This window comes from Vipera ursinii, assembly GCF_947247035.1.
Source record: "Vipera ursinii genome assembly, chromosome: 1".
Lineage (NCBI taxonomy): Eukaryota > Metazoa > Chordata > Lepidosauria > Squamata > Viperidae > Vipera > Vipera ursinii.
Window position 1 is genome coordinate 116,522,573 of NC_139512.1, and position 20,248 is coordinate 116,542,820.

General features: G+C 41.4%; 1 protein-coding gene across 2 annotated transcripts in view; it reads left to right on the top strand.

Annotated features, from left to right (window-relative positions):
- Window positions 1–12,601, top strand: part of SLC43A3 (solute carrier family 43 member 3) — a 44,425-nt gene extending 31,824 nt beyond the window's left edge. For both annotated transcript variants that reach the window (XM_083349582.1, XM_083349583.1), the window contains exons 4-13: window positions 1,529–1,575; window positions 2,727–2,803; window positions 3,157–3,249; window positions 5,875–6,014; window positions 7,545–7,702; window positions 8,705–8,887; window positions 10,005–10,115; window positions 10,229–10,415; window positions 11,703–11,826; window positions 12,009–12,601. In XM_083349582.1, coding sequence (XP_083205708.1) covers window positions 1,529–1,575; window positions 2,727–2,803; window positions 3,157–3,249; window positions 5,875–6,014; window positions 7,545–7,702; window positions 8,705–8,887; window positions 10,005–10,115; window positions 10,229–10,415; window positions 11,703–11,826; window positions 12,009–12,134 — 1,246 coding nt within the window. In that variant the 3' untranslated portion in view covers window positions 12,135–12,601. The remainder of the gene's footprint in view (window positions 1–1,528; window positions 1,576–2,726; window positions 2,804–3,156; window positions 3,250–5,874; window positions 6,015–7,544; window positions 7,703–8,704; window positions 8,888–10,004; window positions 10,116–10,228; window positions 10,416–11,702; window positions 11,827–12,008) is intronic.
- Window positions 12,602–20,248: the final 7,647 nt, after the last annotated feature.

The following is a 20,248-nucleotide window of genomic DNA, read 5'->3' on the forward strand; positions in this document are numbered from 1 at the left end:
GCCTGAGCAGGGGGTTGGACTAGATGACCTCCAAGGTCCCTTCCAGTGTTGTTGTTGTTGTTGTTTTTATTATTATTATTATTATTATTATTATTATTATTATTATTATTATTATTATTATTGTTATTGTTATTATTATTATTATTAATTGTTATACATCTAGTCTTGGGCTGCCTGCCACACCGAGAAGGAACTTTCCTACATAAAACCCTGCAAGGTGCACCTTAGACTTATGTGGACTCCTTATATACCTCAAAACATTTTTGGTTTAGAACTCCAGTCTGCCAGTTCCTACAAGGGTGAGGCCCTGGTGTTTTGCTGAATATGTGAAGTTCAAGTGCTGTAAGTGGGTTATACAAGAGCTACTGTCACTTTCTTGTCTCTGCCTGTCATCCTATTGTGGCATATCCCATGTAATTGCTGTAAGATAGTGTTATTTTGCACACTTTATGGGATATTCATACAGTAGGCGTTGCAATCACTTGTAACAGGAGTCACCTTGCAACACTTATTGATTGGGATATTTGGCGCCTGGGGTGAATTTACTAAGAGTTTGACTAGTTCCCTCTTGTCCACCAATCTTTAGTCTTTTACAAGGCTGATAGGTCTCTGTCCAGAAAAAAAAAGGCCCATCTGAGAAGCAACTGAAGTTCAATCAGGAGTTCCACTCTATATTTATCCCTCAGCCCCCTCCCCCCCTCCAGTGTATAGCTGAGCTGTTTTGGGAGAAATGTCTACCAGTCTCAGAGAAGATTGGTAAGCTGGTTGGCTCTTCTTCCTGTTTCTTGGACTTTCAGAAGAAGAGAAGAGAACTGATTTCAGAAACACTTAACCTGACCTGTTACCGGTGCAGAGTATCTCCAACCAGGTGATAGGTCACTTGGGCTTTGTACTTTGCATTACCTCAAAGCCCCCATCCTAAAGTTCCACTAGTCAGATGAGACTTCATGCACTGGATGTGCAGAGAGGCTGCTTCTGGCATATCCAGGAGCTGACTGGAAGCATCAGAAGAGGCTCTGTTGAAACTGCCAGAGGCAGCCTCAGCGGTGAAGGAGGCAACTACTTTGCTTTGCTTTCAGAAATATAGACTGGATGTTATTTTGTGAATAGTTTCAAAACGTGCTTCGTGTGAAACTTCATGATAGCTTGTACTAATCATATGTATGATACATTACTAATTAGCTTAAACTAGAATTTAGCCCCAAAGTGTACTTACCTGCTCACTTCTTCCATTTCTTTTAATTTCAACCTTATGTTCTCTTCCTCAGTCAGCATAGTTTCTTTCATTCTCCCTAAGTATTTCCAATATCCTCAATCCAAGACTTCATTTTACTGTTACATTTGGCTGACAAGTTGACCTTCTTCTTCTAACAATGCCCATAATTGCCACAACTACCTACCGTATCTACCTATCTAGGTTAAGGATGAAAAGCTGGAGAAGAAAGCCACAGTGTCTGGTGGAGATGAAGTGAAAATGTGCTACAACTTCATATACACTCACAGCTCAGGCTCTCCTTTTGTTTTCCAGATTCTCCTACACCACCGGTACTGTCCTCATTGCATTTTCTTCAGCAGGTGAGTGCTTCTGAATGAAGAGCCCACTTGAGTTCACCAAACATGTGTTGGTATCCATGCCAGTTGCCAAGGGCCCAAATTCTGATCATGTGACTGCAGAGACTGTGTGACAGGCATCAGTGCAAGAACTGGTAATAAGTCTTTTTTTCCCCCAGTGGTGTTGCAACTTTCAAAGGTTGCTAAATAAATGGTTGTAAGTCTAGGACTACCTGTAGTTACACAGTTTGGGAAACTTGGATAAATTTTTCCGATTTTGTAGTTCAAATTAATACTGTCAGATACAGACAGTATCTTAAAAGTTATACAGAAAAGGAAATAATGTACTGCTAGGATTTCTTTCATATAAAGGTAATAACTGCTGTTTTTTATTTTTCTTTAATGCGACTACTAAAAAATCCCAAGATCCTTGTTCTCCTTATTCTATTAATTCATCCTTAACTTAAGGCAATTTAGTGGGTCCAACTAGTGAGAGTGGACCATAGAATTAAGGGTAGGGCATGGTACATAGAATGCCTTGGTAACTGGTAATGCCTTGGTTAATAATGGCCATGTTTAAACTAAACTTTGTTGGCTAAATGACAGGTAGTGGCTATCCTTTTACTGTTCAAAGCTTGACAAGTAGTTAAATGTGAAGGATATTCCATATCCTAGCTTATCATTGTGCTATTCTCTGAATCAACTTGACTGGGATTTATCTTAATGTTAATTTATACATTTATCTTGAAAGATTACAAGGTGTCTGACTGGATGGGTGCCTCTTGAAAAAGAAGTCTATGTGTTTTGTTGAGAGCTGGCACTAGCATTCCACAAAAATCATGTGCATTGTCTAGCTCACTTCTGCTCATGCACATCTGGCCGATACTTTTTGCTAATTTTTATCAAAAGACAAAGGCAGGACAAAGACCGTGGGTTCATGCTTTTTATTAGTAATTTCTCAGAACTGGTACAAAATATATGTTGCTACATTTTGCTATGCTCCATACTATGTACATTGGGAATTGTTAGGTTGGGAGCTGTTAGCCTATATATGAATGGCTTTTCTTGCACTAGCACAACTGATTTTCTAGTTCTGTGCTGTGAAAGAATATGGAAAATGGGCAACAATACTTTGAAAGATATATTATCTATATCTTGGTTTTTCTTCTTCCCAGCCACCGCAGTAATGTTGTATCCAGCACTGACATTTCTCTCTGTTGGTGGGATCCTTCTCATTCTCACAAATATGCAGGTTTGAATTTCTTCCCTTATGCATCCTACTGGGCAGGGATTCTGGGAAAGAACTTTGGAGGGGGGGCATGGATAAGTCTAACCACAACAACTTTTACTTGGGTGGCGGGAGATCCCAGAGATATCTTTATTTCCTCTTTTGGGGATATTCAAAACAAGCTGGGAAAAGAGAAACATTATGTCATTTTCCTCTATGTTCAGAATGTAGCCTGGAGATAAAATCCCATGAAAGGTGGCCACAGGCATGGAAGAAATCTATTTTACAAATTGATTGTTCTTCCATAGCATCTAACTTTTTATATTCTAGCCTAAGTAGAAGTGAAGGGGATTGGCCCTTTTAATTTATTTCTCCAGGTTGGGAATCTGTTTGGAAAACATCGGTCCACCATCATTACCCTCTACAATGGAGCCTTTGATTCTTCCTCAGCTGTATTTCTTATCATCAAGGTTGGTGAGAAAGGCTTTTCCATTTTCTTTTGCCTCCCATATAAGTTCATCTTTAATTTTAAAAAGGCTCCTACTTCTATCTTTGGGCTTTACTGCCTTATTGCTGTTTTTGGTAGGTGCGGGATCACCATCGTAGGCACAAAATTTCCTCATTTTCCTTATCTGTAGCACTAAACCATGACCTTAGATCCATCTAAATTATCAGCACTAAATGAATTAATGACTAGCTGATAACTGGGTTAGACATTCAAAGAAACAGCCTACTTCAAAGCAAGCCAGGCTGCAACTTTAGGACTGAGGCTAAGACATAAGGAGAGCACGATCATGGTGTGGAGGACCACAAGAGAGGAGATAAGCAAGATCAGGGGGGGGAAAAATAAAATAAGCTAGCCTAAATAGATAATTGAATTGTCCTGAATTGGTTTAACATTCAGAGATGTTTGATCTGGATTTATATGCTTGAAATTAAGACTATAGATAATACGTTTCCTTCTTGCCTCCAGCAGATTCATTTTCTCATTAAAGGACAAGATCAGGCTGATTTGGAAATACTGTACATTTCTGCACAGATTAGCCAAGCATACCTAAGAGCGTTAGTTGTATGCAGACAGCTCCTTTGCTAGTGGGCATTAGAGAAAGGTCACCGTTTGCATTTGGCCATGAATCTGGGACATTTTCACCATTAATGCTGCTAACAGCCAATTGATATGCCAAAGTCACTTTTCTGCATTCAGGTAGTCCACACGAGGCAGAGTAGAGTTTACAGCCAAAATGAGACAGTTGCCTATTTCATCCTTCTTGGTAGTGGTATTGGTTCTTCTCCAGTGAAAATCAGTCTTAACGGATCTCTGACTTTGAGCAAAAGGTGATGAGGGAAAGAGGCTCTGCATCCCTTTCCCTTTTGCCATTTGTTTGGGAATAGGGAGATATCTAGGTTTAGATGGATCAGCCACAGAAGCTCTGTAGGCTTTGGGCCATGCTGACTCTCAGATCAACCTCTTTGATGGGGTTGTTGCAGAGGAAAATAGGAAGAGGGAATGCTATGTATACCACCTTGCGCTCCTGAAGGAAAGGTGGGTTATAAATTATAAATTACAAACACGAAGCCGAACAAAAGCAGCACAACTCACCAGCTCAGGTCTAAGGCTGGCAGCTGAGACCAGCCCATCCACTCAAAACACACACACACCCAATCAGAACACAGCCACCATTCAAAACACACTCCCACCCAATCAGAACACACTTACTCCCCCACCCAATCAGAGCACACCTCCACCCATAGAACACACCCCCTCTGGCAGTTTAAAAAAGAGGAACAAACAGCCACATGCTTCTCCCAGAAGAAGGAAGCAGAAGCCACCAGCCTGATGATGACGGATGGGATTCCGTCGAAACGTCGCCCCTACACCTTTAGTTCTACGCGGGGGGAAAACCCGAATAACCAAAGATCCACATACGAACACCCGCGAAAACCTCAGAAAACATATATATATATATATGTTTTGAGTGGGTGGACAGCAGGAAGAAAAGCGTAAGGTGGCTTTCCTTCCATTTAAGTTATTATGGGAGAGTATTTTGCATTTCAGACACGGAGGATGGATGGAAAAGAGGGAGGCAGTTGCCTGTCATACAAAATCTGGTCCTTGTTCTCCGTGTAGCTCTCAGGAGGGACCGGGAGAGGTTTGCTGTTGAAAGCAGAGTGAGCCTGATTTCAGCAGGAAGTTGCACTTGAAGTGAGAGAGAGGATTCTTTGTCCTGTTGCTTCTTGTAATTTATGACTCAGCTTTCTAAAGCTCTTTTGTGACAGAGTTTTGCTTGTAGAGGAGACTAGGAACTAGAGTTTCTGGGCAATTCCCAGCAGAATGAATAGCTAACACTGAGAGACCCGATGTAACTGTGCTGTGTGACATGTTGCATCCACTATATCCCCCATCATCCCCACCCTGCTGTCACTATTAATTGGCTGGGTTCACCCAGCATCTAGAGGAGGCTAAAATAAAGTTTAGGATTCAAACTGATTGTAATTACCAGACACTATCTTAGCCTGCTGTGGAAAGCAGACCATTTGTGTATTTGTTTGGATATAACATGTTGTGTGAACTTTAGTTTTATAAACCCAGGCCTAGAATTTAGTGTAGGTATGCACTGCACTTTAGAATCTTAAACCAAAATTGTATGCCAGTGGGGAGGTGGGGATACACCGCACCTATCTCCTTAAAGAAATTGCCTTTTTTTTCTTGGGCCCAGCAGCCATTTTCTCCCCTTTTGAATTAGGAAACATGTATAAAAACACTCTCAAACCACCCAGGAAAACACATGAAATCTCATTGTCGCTCACATCAATGACCTAGCGTTGCCCTATTTGGATCCTTGTCCCTCTCACTCTGGCAATGGGCCCTTTAAACATGTTCAGTGGTGGTACCAAACAATTGCCCAACCATTTCAGAAACCGCCCTCATCTCCTGAGAAGGATCTGTTAATGATCAGGATAGAGCAAATGGAAAGGGGGAACTGAAGCCTTTCCATCTTCCTTGCTACATTTCTGCAGGAATTCAGGGATTGGCACACATGGTAGGAGCGTTAAAATACAGCCAGCTTATCTTGGAATACGTTGTTTGTCCTCAGCTCCTGTATGAGCAAGGCCTCTCCCTGGGAGCCATGTTCTTCTTCATGTCTGCTTGCAGTGCCTGGCACTTAGTTCGCACCTTTTTCCTGATGCCCCGATACCATATTCCTTATCCACTGCCCCCAGGCTATACATATGGGTAAGCAGCACTTCTGTCCGATTGGCAGCTGACTCCTCTGTGTGACTTTCCCAAAATCCTAGTCCCCTCTTATTTTCCTATCATTTTTCTCCAGTTGCTGCTTCCTTTTTCTAGCTATTACCGTGATGTCTGAAATCTTAGTGACCAGAGAACATATTTTAGGGATCTTTAGATTCTCTAAGTTAATCCTATAAAGACAATCCGTCTTTCTGAGTGCTATTTTAGGCATGCACTGGGAAAGCTTGTCCTTTGGATTTGTCTAGGGATGTGTTTCCGCATCTGATTGTCAGTGTACCTTTAACAGCAGTTTGGTGTGCTAACGTAATTTGAGCCTAGAAGAGCTGCACCGTTAGGTCTATTCTTAACACCCAGCTGCTATTTAAGTTAAAAGACACATCCAAGCATCGTTCAGTTAACAATTTTAGATTCATAACTTTTATTGTGCCTGCCTATTCATCCTAAGCGTTTTTGTTCCTGAGTTGTTATGTCAAGTTTCTGGCTCAGGTGCTAAACAAATTTCAGAAACATCTGAACATAACAGTAGAACAGGCAGCCTGCCCTGGGATGACTCAGGCCATTTAATTGGATTAAGTATGCCTGCAGATTAGATAAGTGTCATTAGCAAGCCAGACCTCTATATGTTTATTTGCAAATATGGACACTTAATTTCATATTTCATGAAATACATCTCATAATTCTCTAAGTTCGCTTAGGATTGATGAAGCCACTTCATGTGAGTGAAAATCAGGAGGGAAACAAGGGATGAAGAGCTGAACTCTCCACTTACCTGCCTCTTCTGTGCTTCCAAGTGCGCCTTTTCCTTCACTAATTTCAAATAATCTTTGCAAAGCCACCCTTGGTCTTCTCACCTTGTTTCTGTTCCTGATTACGCTTCTTCAAAGAGGAGTTGCATGCCAGATATAGACTGGCTCTGCTGGTGTAGTTCATGCATTATGCTGAGCCGCAATAAGTGAGTTAACTCATCATTCTGTGCCAAAACCAAATAAATCACATTATGCATTGCATTATATCTGAACCGGGGCAGTGAGTTTAATGGATTTACTTCCAAATAAAGGTAGATGTCAGTATCAGCAAGCAGACCAGTAATTCTTTTTCGCCTTTCAGAGATACTAATGCAAAGAAAGAGTAAAGGAAAGCAGTAAGGGGTAGGATCTAGAGAGAACGATTATTAAGTCAAATGTGACGCGGAAAGTGGTTTGTACCAGAAAACACAATTTTCAGTGTCCCTGAGGTTTTCTCCTGCCTTTTGCTTTCTATGTTTGATTATCCACTTAATGTGTATACATGTTGTAGAATATTTATTAACGCTGACTAATTTCATTTCAGTTTTGCATTTTCATACTATGGTTCAATGGCTTCAAGAATTAATAAAAGCTTACTCGTAAATCCTTTTCCTTTTTTCTGTGCATATATAACATTCGTAAAATTTTGTACACAAGATGTATGTAGAAATAAGTTCACAAGGCCAAGGGAAGAACAAGGTATGTGTCATATTTCCTGTATCCACAGATTGAACTGTCCTAGGATTTCCCATTCCTACCGCACATACGAGGAACAAGGCTCCCCCAAGATCACAGTTGCAGATGAAGCCCAAGACTCAGATAATCTACACCATGAGTCAGCACTCAAAGGAGAACAAGCTACCATCAAGGAGACAGTTGACAAAGGTAGAGGCTGAGGCAGAATAATAGAAAAACAGAGCTGGAAGGGACCTTGGAGGTCTTCTAATCCAACCACCTGTGGATCTCCTATTAGCTAGGATTACATCATTTGGAATGGCTGGGCTATCCTCCTGTGTAATTTTTAGGTTCTTCTGCAAAGTAACGATAGAATATGAGTCTGCCTCCAGGTATATTTCAGAGGCAGCCTTCACTGGACTCCACAATTCATCCAGGATTGAGAGATGCTCCTTTTTTTGTATCCAGTTTCCTTTATTCTCCTTCTTTTGCCTCATTCTCTCTCTTTAGAGTTCCACGCACGAAGTCAGGTTTGAATTACCCATTTTCTTAGCTGTTAGGCATCGTGGAACATGATCAGCTCCCAAGTCACCGTGTGCTTCTAGGCTATTGCAGTCAACTGTTTTTTATGGGTGAGCAGATAGGAGGAATGAGCTCAAATGTCACAATTTTTCACTTTTTATAGTTTCCCCAGGATGTGGGATCTACTACTTGAAGTTCCAGCAAGATATTAATCATATTTAATGTCATGTTGCTATGAAATACTGTTTCCTTTTTCCTCCCAATGACCCTGCTGCAAATTGCTAGTGAGAAACAGCAGCTTTGTACCCTGCCAGCCAATTGATCGTAGGCTGATAGAAAAGCGAGAGGGTGTTTTGCGACTTCATACATTGCAGCCACTGTTACCGAAGGCATAGTTAGTTCAACTTTTGATGTCCTCTGTACCGTAGAATTTATTTTCACGTACTTTTTAGGTGGGTCTGGTTTGAAGTCAATAGGAATAATTATCTCTTCCCTACTTTAACCAAACCTTTTATTCCCTGGCAATAATAAAACTTACATCCACATGTGTGTGACTTATAATTATTTAATCCTGGAAGTGCAGTCAGAGAAACAATAGCAACTAGTTTTCTGTGTGAAGACATTCTGAGTTTGTGATATAATAAACAGACTGGACACAATTCCAGAATATATCCACTTTTCTTTTTTTAGGTGATGGTGACACCGGATCAGACGCCAAGCAACCGCCTGTTAAACCCTTTTGGAAATGTGTTTTCTCCATGTTGTTTTTCTGGCACTTGATATGGCTGTCAGTGATGCAGCTGCGCCATTACCTCTTCATTGGCACCCTCAATCCCATGCTGACAAAACTCGCAAATAAGGACGCCGGCCTCGGTACTGAGGGAACCCAAAGAATTGTGGGGAGGGAAAGTGGTTCTTGGGGAAAATGAGAGAATAGGAAAAGATACATAATGGCTAATAAATTTAAGGTAAGTGAGAAGCAAGAAATAAGGAAGATGACTACAAAAAATGAATAGGAACAGTTAAAAGAAGTATTGATTGGGGCAGCAAATGGAAAATATGGGGGAAAAGCCTGCTAAAGGACACTGCTTTACAATGGAAGGGTGAGCCAGAGTCCCATCAGCTTACAGCAAGTTTTTTTGTGGTCAATTTGTGGTTTTGTGTTGCTTTTACTTTTTAAAATAATTTGGGGAGCATAACAGAATAATATCAGCTCCTTTCTGTCCTTAATTTGCCACACAAAGCCTAGTTCAATCTTTGAGCAGATGGAAATTGCACACTCTTGCCTTATAAGAAATATGCAGCTGCTGAGTCCTCATATCTCACTAAACCGTGATATGCTTGATTTTGCCTGAGTAAGTTCTGGAATCCAACCATTTTTTCTCCAAAGTTACTGCTTTCTTATAATAATGGCTTAGCATAATGTGCAAACCTTTTAAGTCTCAGAAAGAAAGTTTTCTCCTAGAATACGTCACATGTTCCACTGCTCTATTTTATTTATGTTGTCCCCTTTTCTCCCTTCCTGGAACAAAAGGCAGGTGATTTCTCTTCCAAAATGTTCTTCTCTCCTGAGATGATGGGGTCAGGATGTAATCAAACATAGCCTGAGGCCTGCCCTGAAGGCTTTTCTCTGTCTTCGAGCAAAGATAAGCTGCTGAAATAAGATTTAAACTGTGTCATTTTAAAACTCAGATATGAATAATGGCAGAACTCCGCTGTTGATTGCCAGATAGGACTGGCCAGCAAGCTGAGAGAACTACCAGCCTCCTTTCATATCAGTCTTGTTTGAAGCTTTGTTCCATATCCAAAGGGAGAGTTTTTCTGAGAACTGGATGACCAAAGAGTCAAAACCTGAACACATTCTAACCTCATTTAAACACCTACAATGAGTTTCAGAAATAAAAATATACCATTGCTTTGGGGAGGTTGCCTTTGGAATGACACTGCAGTTATCTTTGATCTTCCGTGTTGTTGTTTTTTTAATCCACAGTGAGTAGCTTCACCAATGCATTTGCCTTCACGCAGCTCTGTGGAGTCCTCTGTGCCCCTTGGAATGGGCTTATTCTTGACTGGCACAAACACAGACAAAAGAAAGGAGAAGGTAATTCAGGAATGTCCTTTGAATTGTGGGGATTTAGCTTCCAGATTAGATTGCCCTGCCAAAACTTTGGTGCTTGGAGTTCTCCTTAGCTGAATTTTCTCTCTTCATTGCAGGGGCACCAGATCCTATTGCTGATCTCCGTTCTTGTATCCTGTCCCTGTTCATTACAGTGGTACAGTGCCTGGCCTTCTCCATCTGTGCTTCCATTCCTGTGCTGCCTGTGCAGTATGCCACATTCATCTTGCAAGTTCTGAGCCGTTCCTTCCTCTACGGTGGCAATGCTGCCTTCTTGGCTATTGCGTAAGAGAAATTGGGAAGGAAGACTTGAGAAGAATGGGGAGAGGAAGGGAATACTATTGCTAAGCATGACACAGAGTTATCACAGGGCATTATGATTCTGATGAGGAAAAATGTTGTCCGTCGGTCCTTGTCTATTGGAAGCTCCATATGTGCTTTTTCCAGTTTTGCATGTTTTCACTGCTAATATAAACTGCTAATAAAGGTTAAGATTTCCTCCTGTGTGCATTGCAACTGGCCTGCCCAATTCTCCTCCCCTCTTCTTGCTTAGAAAAAAGTTCTGCAGTTCATAACACAACCATAACAACCATTGTTTTAGATTTTTAGTGTTCTATTAAAATACCCTTCCAATCTTTATTGAACACTTTATTGGGCATTCTGTTTTTTCGAATGTCTAATAACATAGATGAACTATGCTAATAACAAGTGGAGACATGACAGCAGTACTTACACTAACTTATGTGAAAAGAGGCATGAGGCTAGACTATTTCCTGTTATTTGTATTTTGCAGTGAGAACTGAATCAGAAAGGAAGAAAGTACACTTCTTAGTTCAGTCATATCAAAGCCTGGGCCTTTCCACAGAGATATCAATTCATTAAATCTGTTGACATATATTTTAATACAGGTAGTCCTTGACTTACAACCACAACTGAGACCAAAATTTCTGTTGCTGAGACATTTGTTAAGCGAGTTTGTTAAGCAAGTTTTACTCCATTTTATGACTTGTTTTTCTCACAGTTGTTAAGTGAATCAATGCACTTATTAAATTAGTAACATTAGTAAATTCGCCGATAAGCGAATCTGGCTTCCTTGTTGATTTTGCTTGTCAGAAGGTGATCACATGATCCCCCCCCCCCGGATACTGTAACCATAAATTTAGTCATAAATATGAACTAATTGTTAAGCATCTGAAGTTTGATCATATGACCATGGGGATGCTGTAACGGTTGTGTGAAAAATGGTCATAAGTCACTTGTTAAAGTGATGATGTAACTTTGAACTGTTGTAAGTTGAGGACTACTTGTACTATATGTGAATACCCAAATGTCCTTCCTTTTTTATCATGCTTTTGTGTGAGGAAGCCATGAAACACTGAAGTAGGTTCAAACAAATGCTCTACCTACCTCCTTCATCCTACTAGGGATGCAGAAAGATCAAGAAGGGAGGCTCAGAAAAAGGTGAAGAGCAGTGGCAAGTTGCAATAAAGGCAACAATGAGGAAAAGTCACTCAAAAACGCCCGAGCTGATTTGTTCCATAACTCACCTCCTGCTCACATTTTGTTTTACAGTTTTCCCCTTGAACACTTTGGGAAACTCTACGGTCTGGTGATGGGACTCTCAGCTGTGGTGTCCCTTCTACAGTATGCCTGCTTTGCACTCATCGAAGGCCCACTAAAGGGGGATTCCTTTTATGTAAGTATTCTGTATCCCTTTCCCTGTCGGGATGTCAACCATACCCCTGGCTGTGGGGTGTTAGGATCCAGGATACGTTGCTTGAAAGACTTTTACTAGCTTGGGGAAGTGACCCAAATTCCATTGGAATTATTTTGGTTGAAGGTTGGGTGTTTTCATTCTTTCTCCATCTCTCCCTCCAGGTTAACATTGCCTTCATAGTGTTAATGCTTCTGGCTTTCGTCAATCCTTTCACAGTGTGGCGGGAATGTAAGCGACGAGAGAAGGAACAGGCTGCAAGAAAGCCAGGCCTGGAGTCTTCCTTCTGAGTCCGTCCAAGTTTAGACTTTGGGAATCTCAGCTAACAAAAGGGGCCCTTACAAAGGCCTATGTGGGAATAAACGTTGTCTCTCTAAATCTCACAGCAGCAAAATAGGCCACAGTCCCATATGATCAGGTGCTCTTAACTCCTTCAAATTAAAAGGGTTTAACTGTGTCTAAATTTGGGCTGGGTTACTAATTCCATGTTTCAAAACCAGATTTAAATACAGTACACAGTCTCTCTCTCTCCAGTATTTTATAGAAATTAAACCCAGATTCATAACTTGGGGGGTTGGATTTAGAATATATTTCACTGTTATGTATTTTGTTCTTTTTCAGAGATCTATTTTTGTGGATTGTATAAAATTTTAGTATAGAAGCCAATTTATTTTTTTTCCACTGAACCAGAACTGTATTTTTAATGCAACAATATTTTAACCTCCCTTTAAACTTTTGAATATATTGAGAAATCTTCTACTCTCTAGATTTTAATTATTTAAACATTATAATGTTTGTTTCTAATAAACTAAACTACACACCAACTTTGAAGAATAAACAAACAAGCAAAAAAATTAAAGCCCAGGAGCAGCAGGAGAAATTAAGCCATTAAAAAAATGAATAAAAATCTATCATAAAATCAAGTGTCAGTCAATGAAAGCTATAAGGGCAGGAAACAAGCTCTGGATGTTTTTTTTTTTATAACGACCTCAAACATCCAAAATTAGGGGAAAGTTGGAGTCCATGAATGCTATATATACTATGACAGAAAAGCAAAAGATTAAAATCTCATTGCTCAGGCTTAGGAACCCAGGACCTTCACTTTGTTTTTTTCCATCTCTAGACAGAATTTGCAATGTAGCTTTATACATCACAGTCAAGCTCCTCACAAGGAACACAGTGGAGTCAGTTACTAGATCAAAAAGCTGCCCGCCCCCACCCAATGAGTTAGCCTAGACCAGGGGTCTTCAGACTTGGCCCTTTTATGACTTGTGGACTTCAACTCTCAGAATTCCTCAGCCAGCATGCCAGACTGAGGAATTCTGGGAGTTGAAGTCCACAGGTCATAAAAGGGCCACATTTGAAGACCCCTGGCTTAGACTGTGAATCCTATCACATGCTGGAAAACTCCTGCAGAGTGGGAGTTGTCCCATACCACAATTTACAGTCTGTCAACTACTGTAAACTCAGTTATTTTATTTTGTGGCTTCTGCATTGGAAAGAATAGGCATGGAAATGTGTATCTTTCACCCTTTAAGTAAAGATTGGAGACGCTGACTCCCTGTCATCCCCACCCCATGTCTCCACATCTTAGAACATTCCTGAAAGCAATTTACAACCAATTGCTAATCCAATGGAGTGCAATATATCAAGGCTATGTTACAATACTTGTCTTCTATGTTTTCATTCCTTTGAGAGGGTTAAGCCAACTCTGTCTTCTGATAGACAGAGATAGAATCCAAAATTCTATCAGTTGGTTTTTTTTTTAAGCTGGAAACAAATACCTAGCAAAACAGTGGCCATTGTTTTTTTGATGCTTTGCTCCCATCCTTCATTTTTGAAAAGAGGTGAAAGATAACCAAACACTTCATTCTAACATGTAGAAGCTTAGAAATGTTTCCACAATTATTTATGGCCAAAGAAGAGAGATGAGCTAGTCCATACAAGAAGATGGATGCAATGGAGTGTGGTGAAAACATTGTGTTGGGGTATCGTGTAGTTCTTTCACAGGAATGGCAGCTGAGAAAAATTGTTTTGACTCTTTCTCCATGTCTTAACTCTCAGAGGTAGAAAATTAATTAGGATCTTCTCTGAAACATATCTGACTCATAAAAATCCCCTGCTGATCTAGTGGACTGTTTCCAGATGGATTTGATCCTTATAAAAGCAAACAAAGGCACAATGTAACTAGTCCAGTTTTTCTACTTCTAGTAAACTGGAAGAAGGGGGAAACACAGAGCATTAGAAGAAGCTGTATTCTTAGTGCTGAGTAAACATTCTATGAATGAGGCAGAGTAATTGCATCATGAAAACCTCATCTAGAGAAGACCCTTGCATGGTCTCCAGAAGCATCTCTTCATTTAGCCCCTTATATTATACCTCTAAATAACCAAGGCTGAAATTCTTCATTTCAACAGAGTTTATCCATTGCATAGTGCCAAGGTTTATTTAACCAAGTGTTGTTGAAAGAAGCTGCAATTGGCACTAAATTGTAAATCACAACAGCTGGGTGTAATATGCTAAGCCCAAACTGATAAAACTACATGTTGCCTTAATCTGATAGATCAAACTGGTCATACTCTACATCAACCAGCTTGTTAGATCTTCTAAATGTTTAGATGAGGCTTACTCATAGATACAATGTGTTATGTACTGGGCTTTTGGGTACCACACCACGTGCGTTGCTGGAGAACTAACGGTTCTCCAGCAACCCAGACAGGCCATCTCCGGGTCTGCAATTTGTCAGCCTCAGGCGGCAAGCACGGATTCAATCTTATTGGCTGCTACCATAGGGTTTGGCTATATATCGGGGCTGGGAGCGGCCCAAGCCCAAGTACAGTTCCATCTTGAATAAAAGAATGGGTTTCTCTGTACTCCGTCATGTGTCTTCATTCCTGCTCATCAGAGCCCATGACATAACAGTGGCGACGAGGGTGGGATCCTGCTTCACCGTTTAAAAGGGCTGAAGTTATCGAGGGGTCAGCAATACACGCTGGAGGGAAGAGGCATTCCCCCCCCCCGGCCGGCTAGTAAAGCCACACTAGCAGTGCTCAGTGGACGCATTCCCTGAGCCCAAGAAGCAGGAGAGGTATTGGGGCCCAGGGTCCAGTTAGTGTGGGGTTCTTCAGAAGACAGAGGAGCGTTTGCCGCACCAGGCCTCGTCGTCCCCTCAAGCCTAAACTCAAGCTCTCAATAGAGCTACAAGGAGTTCCATGTAAGATGGAGTTGGACTCCGGCTCGGCAGTAACTATCATTTCTCAAGACACATTCAACTTTGTGTGTAGGCGCAGTAACCAGTGGGCTAAACTAAGGCCCTCAGATATTATTTTAATAGATTTTCAGAACGTTCACATTAAAGTTAAGGGTGAAGCCACATTATTGGTAAAATTTAAAGGGTTTTGGGGGCACCTGGATGTCATAGTAGTAGAGGGCCAAAGAACGAGTCTTATTGGACTTGATTGGTTTGATGCTTTAGGCATTCAAATTACAGGCATTAATCGTACACAAACAGCAGACCTCATGACTGTTTGCGAGGAATATGCAGACGTTTTTGAGTCAACCCTGGGGATGTACACTGTCCCGCCAATTTCTTTTAAGTTAGATCCTAACGTTGTGCCAATTAGGATTAAGCCTTGCAGGGTCCCCTTTGCCCTAAAGCACAAAATCGATTCTGAAATCGATAAGTTAGTAGAACAGGGCATATTACAGCCTGTTGATGGGGGAGAGTGGGAAACTCCTATTGTCACCCCCCTGAAGTCCAACGGGGAAGTTCGCATTTGCGCAGATTATAAATGCACATCAAATAAGGCCCTTAACCAACATGCATATCCGGTTCCTGTAGTCAGCCATATTTTAGCCTCTTTGCAAGGGGGAACCATTTTTGCTAAACTTGATTTAGCACAGGCGTATCAGCGATTGCCAATTGACGAGGCCACAGCCGCGGCTCAAACAATAGTAACTCACAGAGGGGCATTCAAAGTCAAATGCTTGCAGTTTGGTGTCAGTATTGCACTGGGTATTTTCCAAGGGATTATGGAACACACTCTTAAGGGTATTCAGGGTGTCTGCCCCTATTTTGATGATGTTCTCATTGCCGGGGAATCCCCAGAAGTGTTGGCCAATAGGCTCAGGGCTGTTTTGCAGAGGCTCCGCAATGCGGGCCTCAAGTTGAAGAAAAACAAATGTAGTATTGGGGTCTCATCAATGGAATTCTTGGGGTTCCATATCAATGCTAATGGAATTCACCCTGCTGATTCAAAAGTGAAGGCCATCAAAATGGCTCCAAGGCCTAAATCAATGGGAGAGATGCAAGCATTTTTGGGGCTCCTAAATTTTTATCACACATTCCTACCTGATAAGGCTGCAATAGCAGAGCCCCTCCACAGGTTGCTTGATAAAAAAGCCCTTGGAAATGGACTAACTTACACAAAAAAAGTTTCCAGGATCTGAAAGCTCTTCTATCAGAAAAGTCCACTGCAACTCATTACATAGAGTCTAAACCTGTATATCTTGCATGTGATGCATCTCCCTATGGGGTGGGGGCAGTCTTAAGCCACATAGAGAAAAATGGGAAACAGGTTCCTATTGCATTTTACTCTAGGGCCTTATCTTCTGCTGAGCGCAGTTATGCACAGATTGATAAAGAAGCCTTGGCCATAGTGGCTGGAGTTAAGAAATTTCATGATTATTTATATGGCAGGGATTTCACTGTCTACACTGATCACAAACCTCTTTTGGGGTTGTTCACAACAGACAAACAAACTCCCCACATACTATCTCCAAGAATGCTGAGATGGTCTACATTTTTGTCTGCATACAATTTTAAGTTAATTCATAAATCAGGGAAGGAAATGGGCCTTGCGGATGGCCTCAGCAGACTACCACTGCAACTAATGGATCCTGATCCAGCTCCTGCTGCTAAAATATTGTCCATTCAGGACTTACCTGAGTTTCCCTTCCATGCAGGGGATATTGCTGCTGAAATTGCCACAGATAAAATTCTGAGCAGAGTGTTGTCATGGGTATACATGGGCTGGTTGGAAAAAAGTCCAGGCACTGAATTTCAAAGTTATTTTGTCAGGAGACATGAGTTGTCTGCGCACAAGAGCTGCATTTTATGGGGCAACAGAGTCATTATCCCTACTTCATTGAGGGACAGAGTCTTACACTCTTTACATGAAGGCCATCCAGGCATTGTAAGGATGAAAGCTAGAAGCTACCTTTGGTGGCCTGGCTTGGATAAAGCTGTAGAGGATCAAGTGCATGGTTGCTATACATGCCAGCAATCTAGGCCTGAAATGCCTCAAGCCCCAGTTCACAGGTGGGAAGAAACGCACATCCCCTGGTCCAGGGTTCACATAGACTACGCTGGGCCTTTTCAAGGACAGCTTTTCTTGATAGTAGTGGGTAGCCACTCAAAATGGCTGGAAGTAGTTCCAGTTCCTAATATGACTGCTGCTAGGATCATTCCGGTGCTGAGAAAACTCTTTGCAACACATGGGTTGCCTGACATTTTAGTTTCTGATAATGGGGCTCAATTCACTGCTGCTGAGCTTGAGGCTTTTCTTAGAGCTAACCTCATCAGACATGCTACGTCTGCACCATTTCATCCTTCTTCGAATGGACAAGCCAAACACATGGTGAGGACAACAAAAGAGGTGCTCAAGCGTATTATCACAGGTGACTGGTATCACAGTTTGGCAGAATTTTTGCTCTGCCAGCATTCTACCCCCTGAACTGCTACACGTAAAAGTCCTGCTGAGCTTTGTTGGGGAAGACGTTTAATTACTAAACTGGACAGGTTGCATCCAGACAGAGTGGCATCAGAAGCCTCTAGACCAAAACCCCCAAGGGGGCTGCAAATGGGTGATTGGGTTTGGGCCAGAAACTATAGACCAGGAAATTTATGGGTTCCTGGTCAGGTGACCAAGGCATCCGAACCCCTATCTTATGAAGTGGGGTTGGAGGGAGGGTGACTGGTCAGAAGACACATTGACCAGTTTAGAAAAAGGTTTCCAGAATGGTCACTAAGTGAGGACTGTGGCATAAGTCCCTCCTGAGGTCCTCAAACTGGCACCCAAGCCAGCCCACACCAGAACCACCAGGGTTTCCCCTTCTCAGCAGAAGTTGAGTCCGAGGAGAAACTAGGAAGCTCAGAAGTGCAACATGGAACCCCTGACCAGGCAAGCCAGCCGAATCTCATCAACTGCTGTGCCTACTCTGCAGAACAGACTGACTCTGGGGTGGGCCAACCTGGTGAGGCCTGCCAGAGCATTTCAATTCCCTTGGACGATGGAGCACAAGGGGTCATGGGTCTACCCAGCCCATCAGGTAAGCTGGTAGACCACAAAGCGAGAGGAACTCCAAGGCTTTCTTCCAGGCCACACAAACGTCTGGCATATCTTACAGACTATATTGTAAAATAAAGTGATGTATATTGTGTAACAATTGTACCACTATCTACAGAAATTGGGGCATTTTGAAACTGCCTATAAGCATGTTCATTGAGACGTTGCTTAATCTCTTTGTAGTACTTACTGCATTGGCAAGCCCAGGGCTTTTTTTCCTCATAGAACGCTCAGAACGGAGTTCCGGCACCTTTTTTGGATGGAACCTTATAGGGTAGGCAAGGCGGGTTGTATGACATGTGTGAGTTCTGGCACCTTTTTCTTTTACAAAAAAAGCACTGGGCAAGCCGTTTAGCCGTTGTTTAATCTTATTGTAGTCCTTACTGCAATGGCACGTCTGTAAAGGTTGCGTAATGTCATTCTAGCCACCTTGAATTCACAAGCATTTTTTTAATTTTGTTATGTATTTTGGTTGTTGGGAATGATTTGTAAGTCTTGGCTGTTGTCAAGTTTATTAAGGGGATTATAGCCTGATCTTAGGAGGGAGGGGTGTTATGTACTGGGCTTTTGGGTACCACACCACGTGCGTTGCTGGAGAACTAATGGTTCTCCAGCAACCCAGACAGGCTGTCTCCGGGCCTGCAATTGGTCAGCCTCAGGCGGCAAGCGCGGGTTCAATCTTATTGGCTGCTACCATAGGGCTTGGCTATATATTGGGGTTGGGAGCGGCCCAAGCCCAAGTACAGTTCCAGCTTGAATAAAAGAATGAGTTTCTCTGTACTCAGTCGTGTGTCTTCATTCCTGCTCATCAAAGCCCACGACATAACACAATGGATCTGTATTTTCCCAAACATTTTATTGTGATGTGCAACTTCATTCTGAATAAACGTAAGATTGAGATGTTTGAGTGTTTTTCCTGTGAGCCCATTATGTGCACTTTCTTAAATGTTGGACATTAATTTGAATTGACTTCATTGTACAGCTGCTTTCAATCTCTTTTAAAATAAAATGTATGCATTGTAATTCTTAACCTACTTTGAATCTAAACTGGCCATCTGTTTGTCTGGATAGATTGGGCATCAGGAGCTGACATTCAAAACAGTCTAGGTTTGGCATGGGGGGGAAGAGAGGAATGAAAGAAAGTGAAGGATTATAGATCAGAGTGCATACTGATTTTGATGTTAAAATTTTATATCTTTCCCTCATTTAGGTGACCTCTATGTGACCTCAAACCTGTTGGTTTCTTTTTTTAGTTAATCAAGTTTATAAGGCTTTCATATGCTGGTTGCTTCAGGGGGAAAAGCATTCCCTATTGTGCATTCAAAATTTATTTAAACTGAAGTTCTCATTATGTTGTCTAACTATTATCTTCTGTGGAATTGATAATATATACAGTACTGTAAACTGTTATTACAAGGGCTACTTTTCAGACTAGAAACTAATGAAGTAACAGCTTCAGAAATACAGGCAGTTTAAAGTAAATGTTTCTGTAGATTAATATGGGACTATTTTGAAATATGCTTTTCGCAGTTTGGACATTTTGGTTTTAATTTAAAGACAGTTTGGCTAACAGTGGGTATGCCTGTTTATGTCTATGCTACTTAATATGGTATTAATTAATGTTTACTAATATGGTATTAATTAATGTTTTCTGCCTAATATAATTTTAATATGGAAACTGAAAGCAGATTCATGTATTCTAATACAGCCTAGATGTGTATACCACCAATATGACAAATATGTGTTTTTTAGGAGTTAAAGACAGAATCTGCAAAACCTCTGAATAATTATTTTATTTTATTTTATTTTAATCCCATTTATATCCCGCCCTTCTCCGAAGACTCAGGGCGGCTTACAATTTACGCACAAACCAATGTGCTTAGCAATAGCTTTCATTCTATGTATATGCCTGCTTATTAGGGCTTTCACCCCCTCCCCAAAAGCAGCATTATTACAAAGTCATCTTATTGCCCCCAACAATCTGGGTCCTCATTTTACCTACCTCAGAAGGATGGAAGGCTGAGTCAACCTTGAGCCTGGTGGGATACGAACCTGCA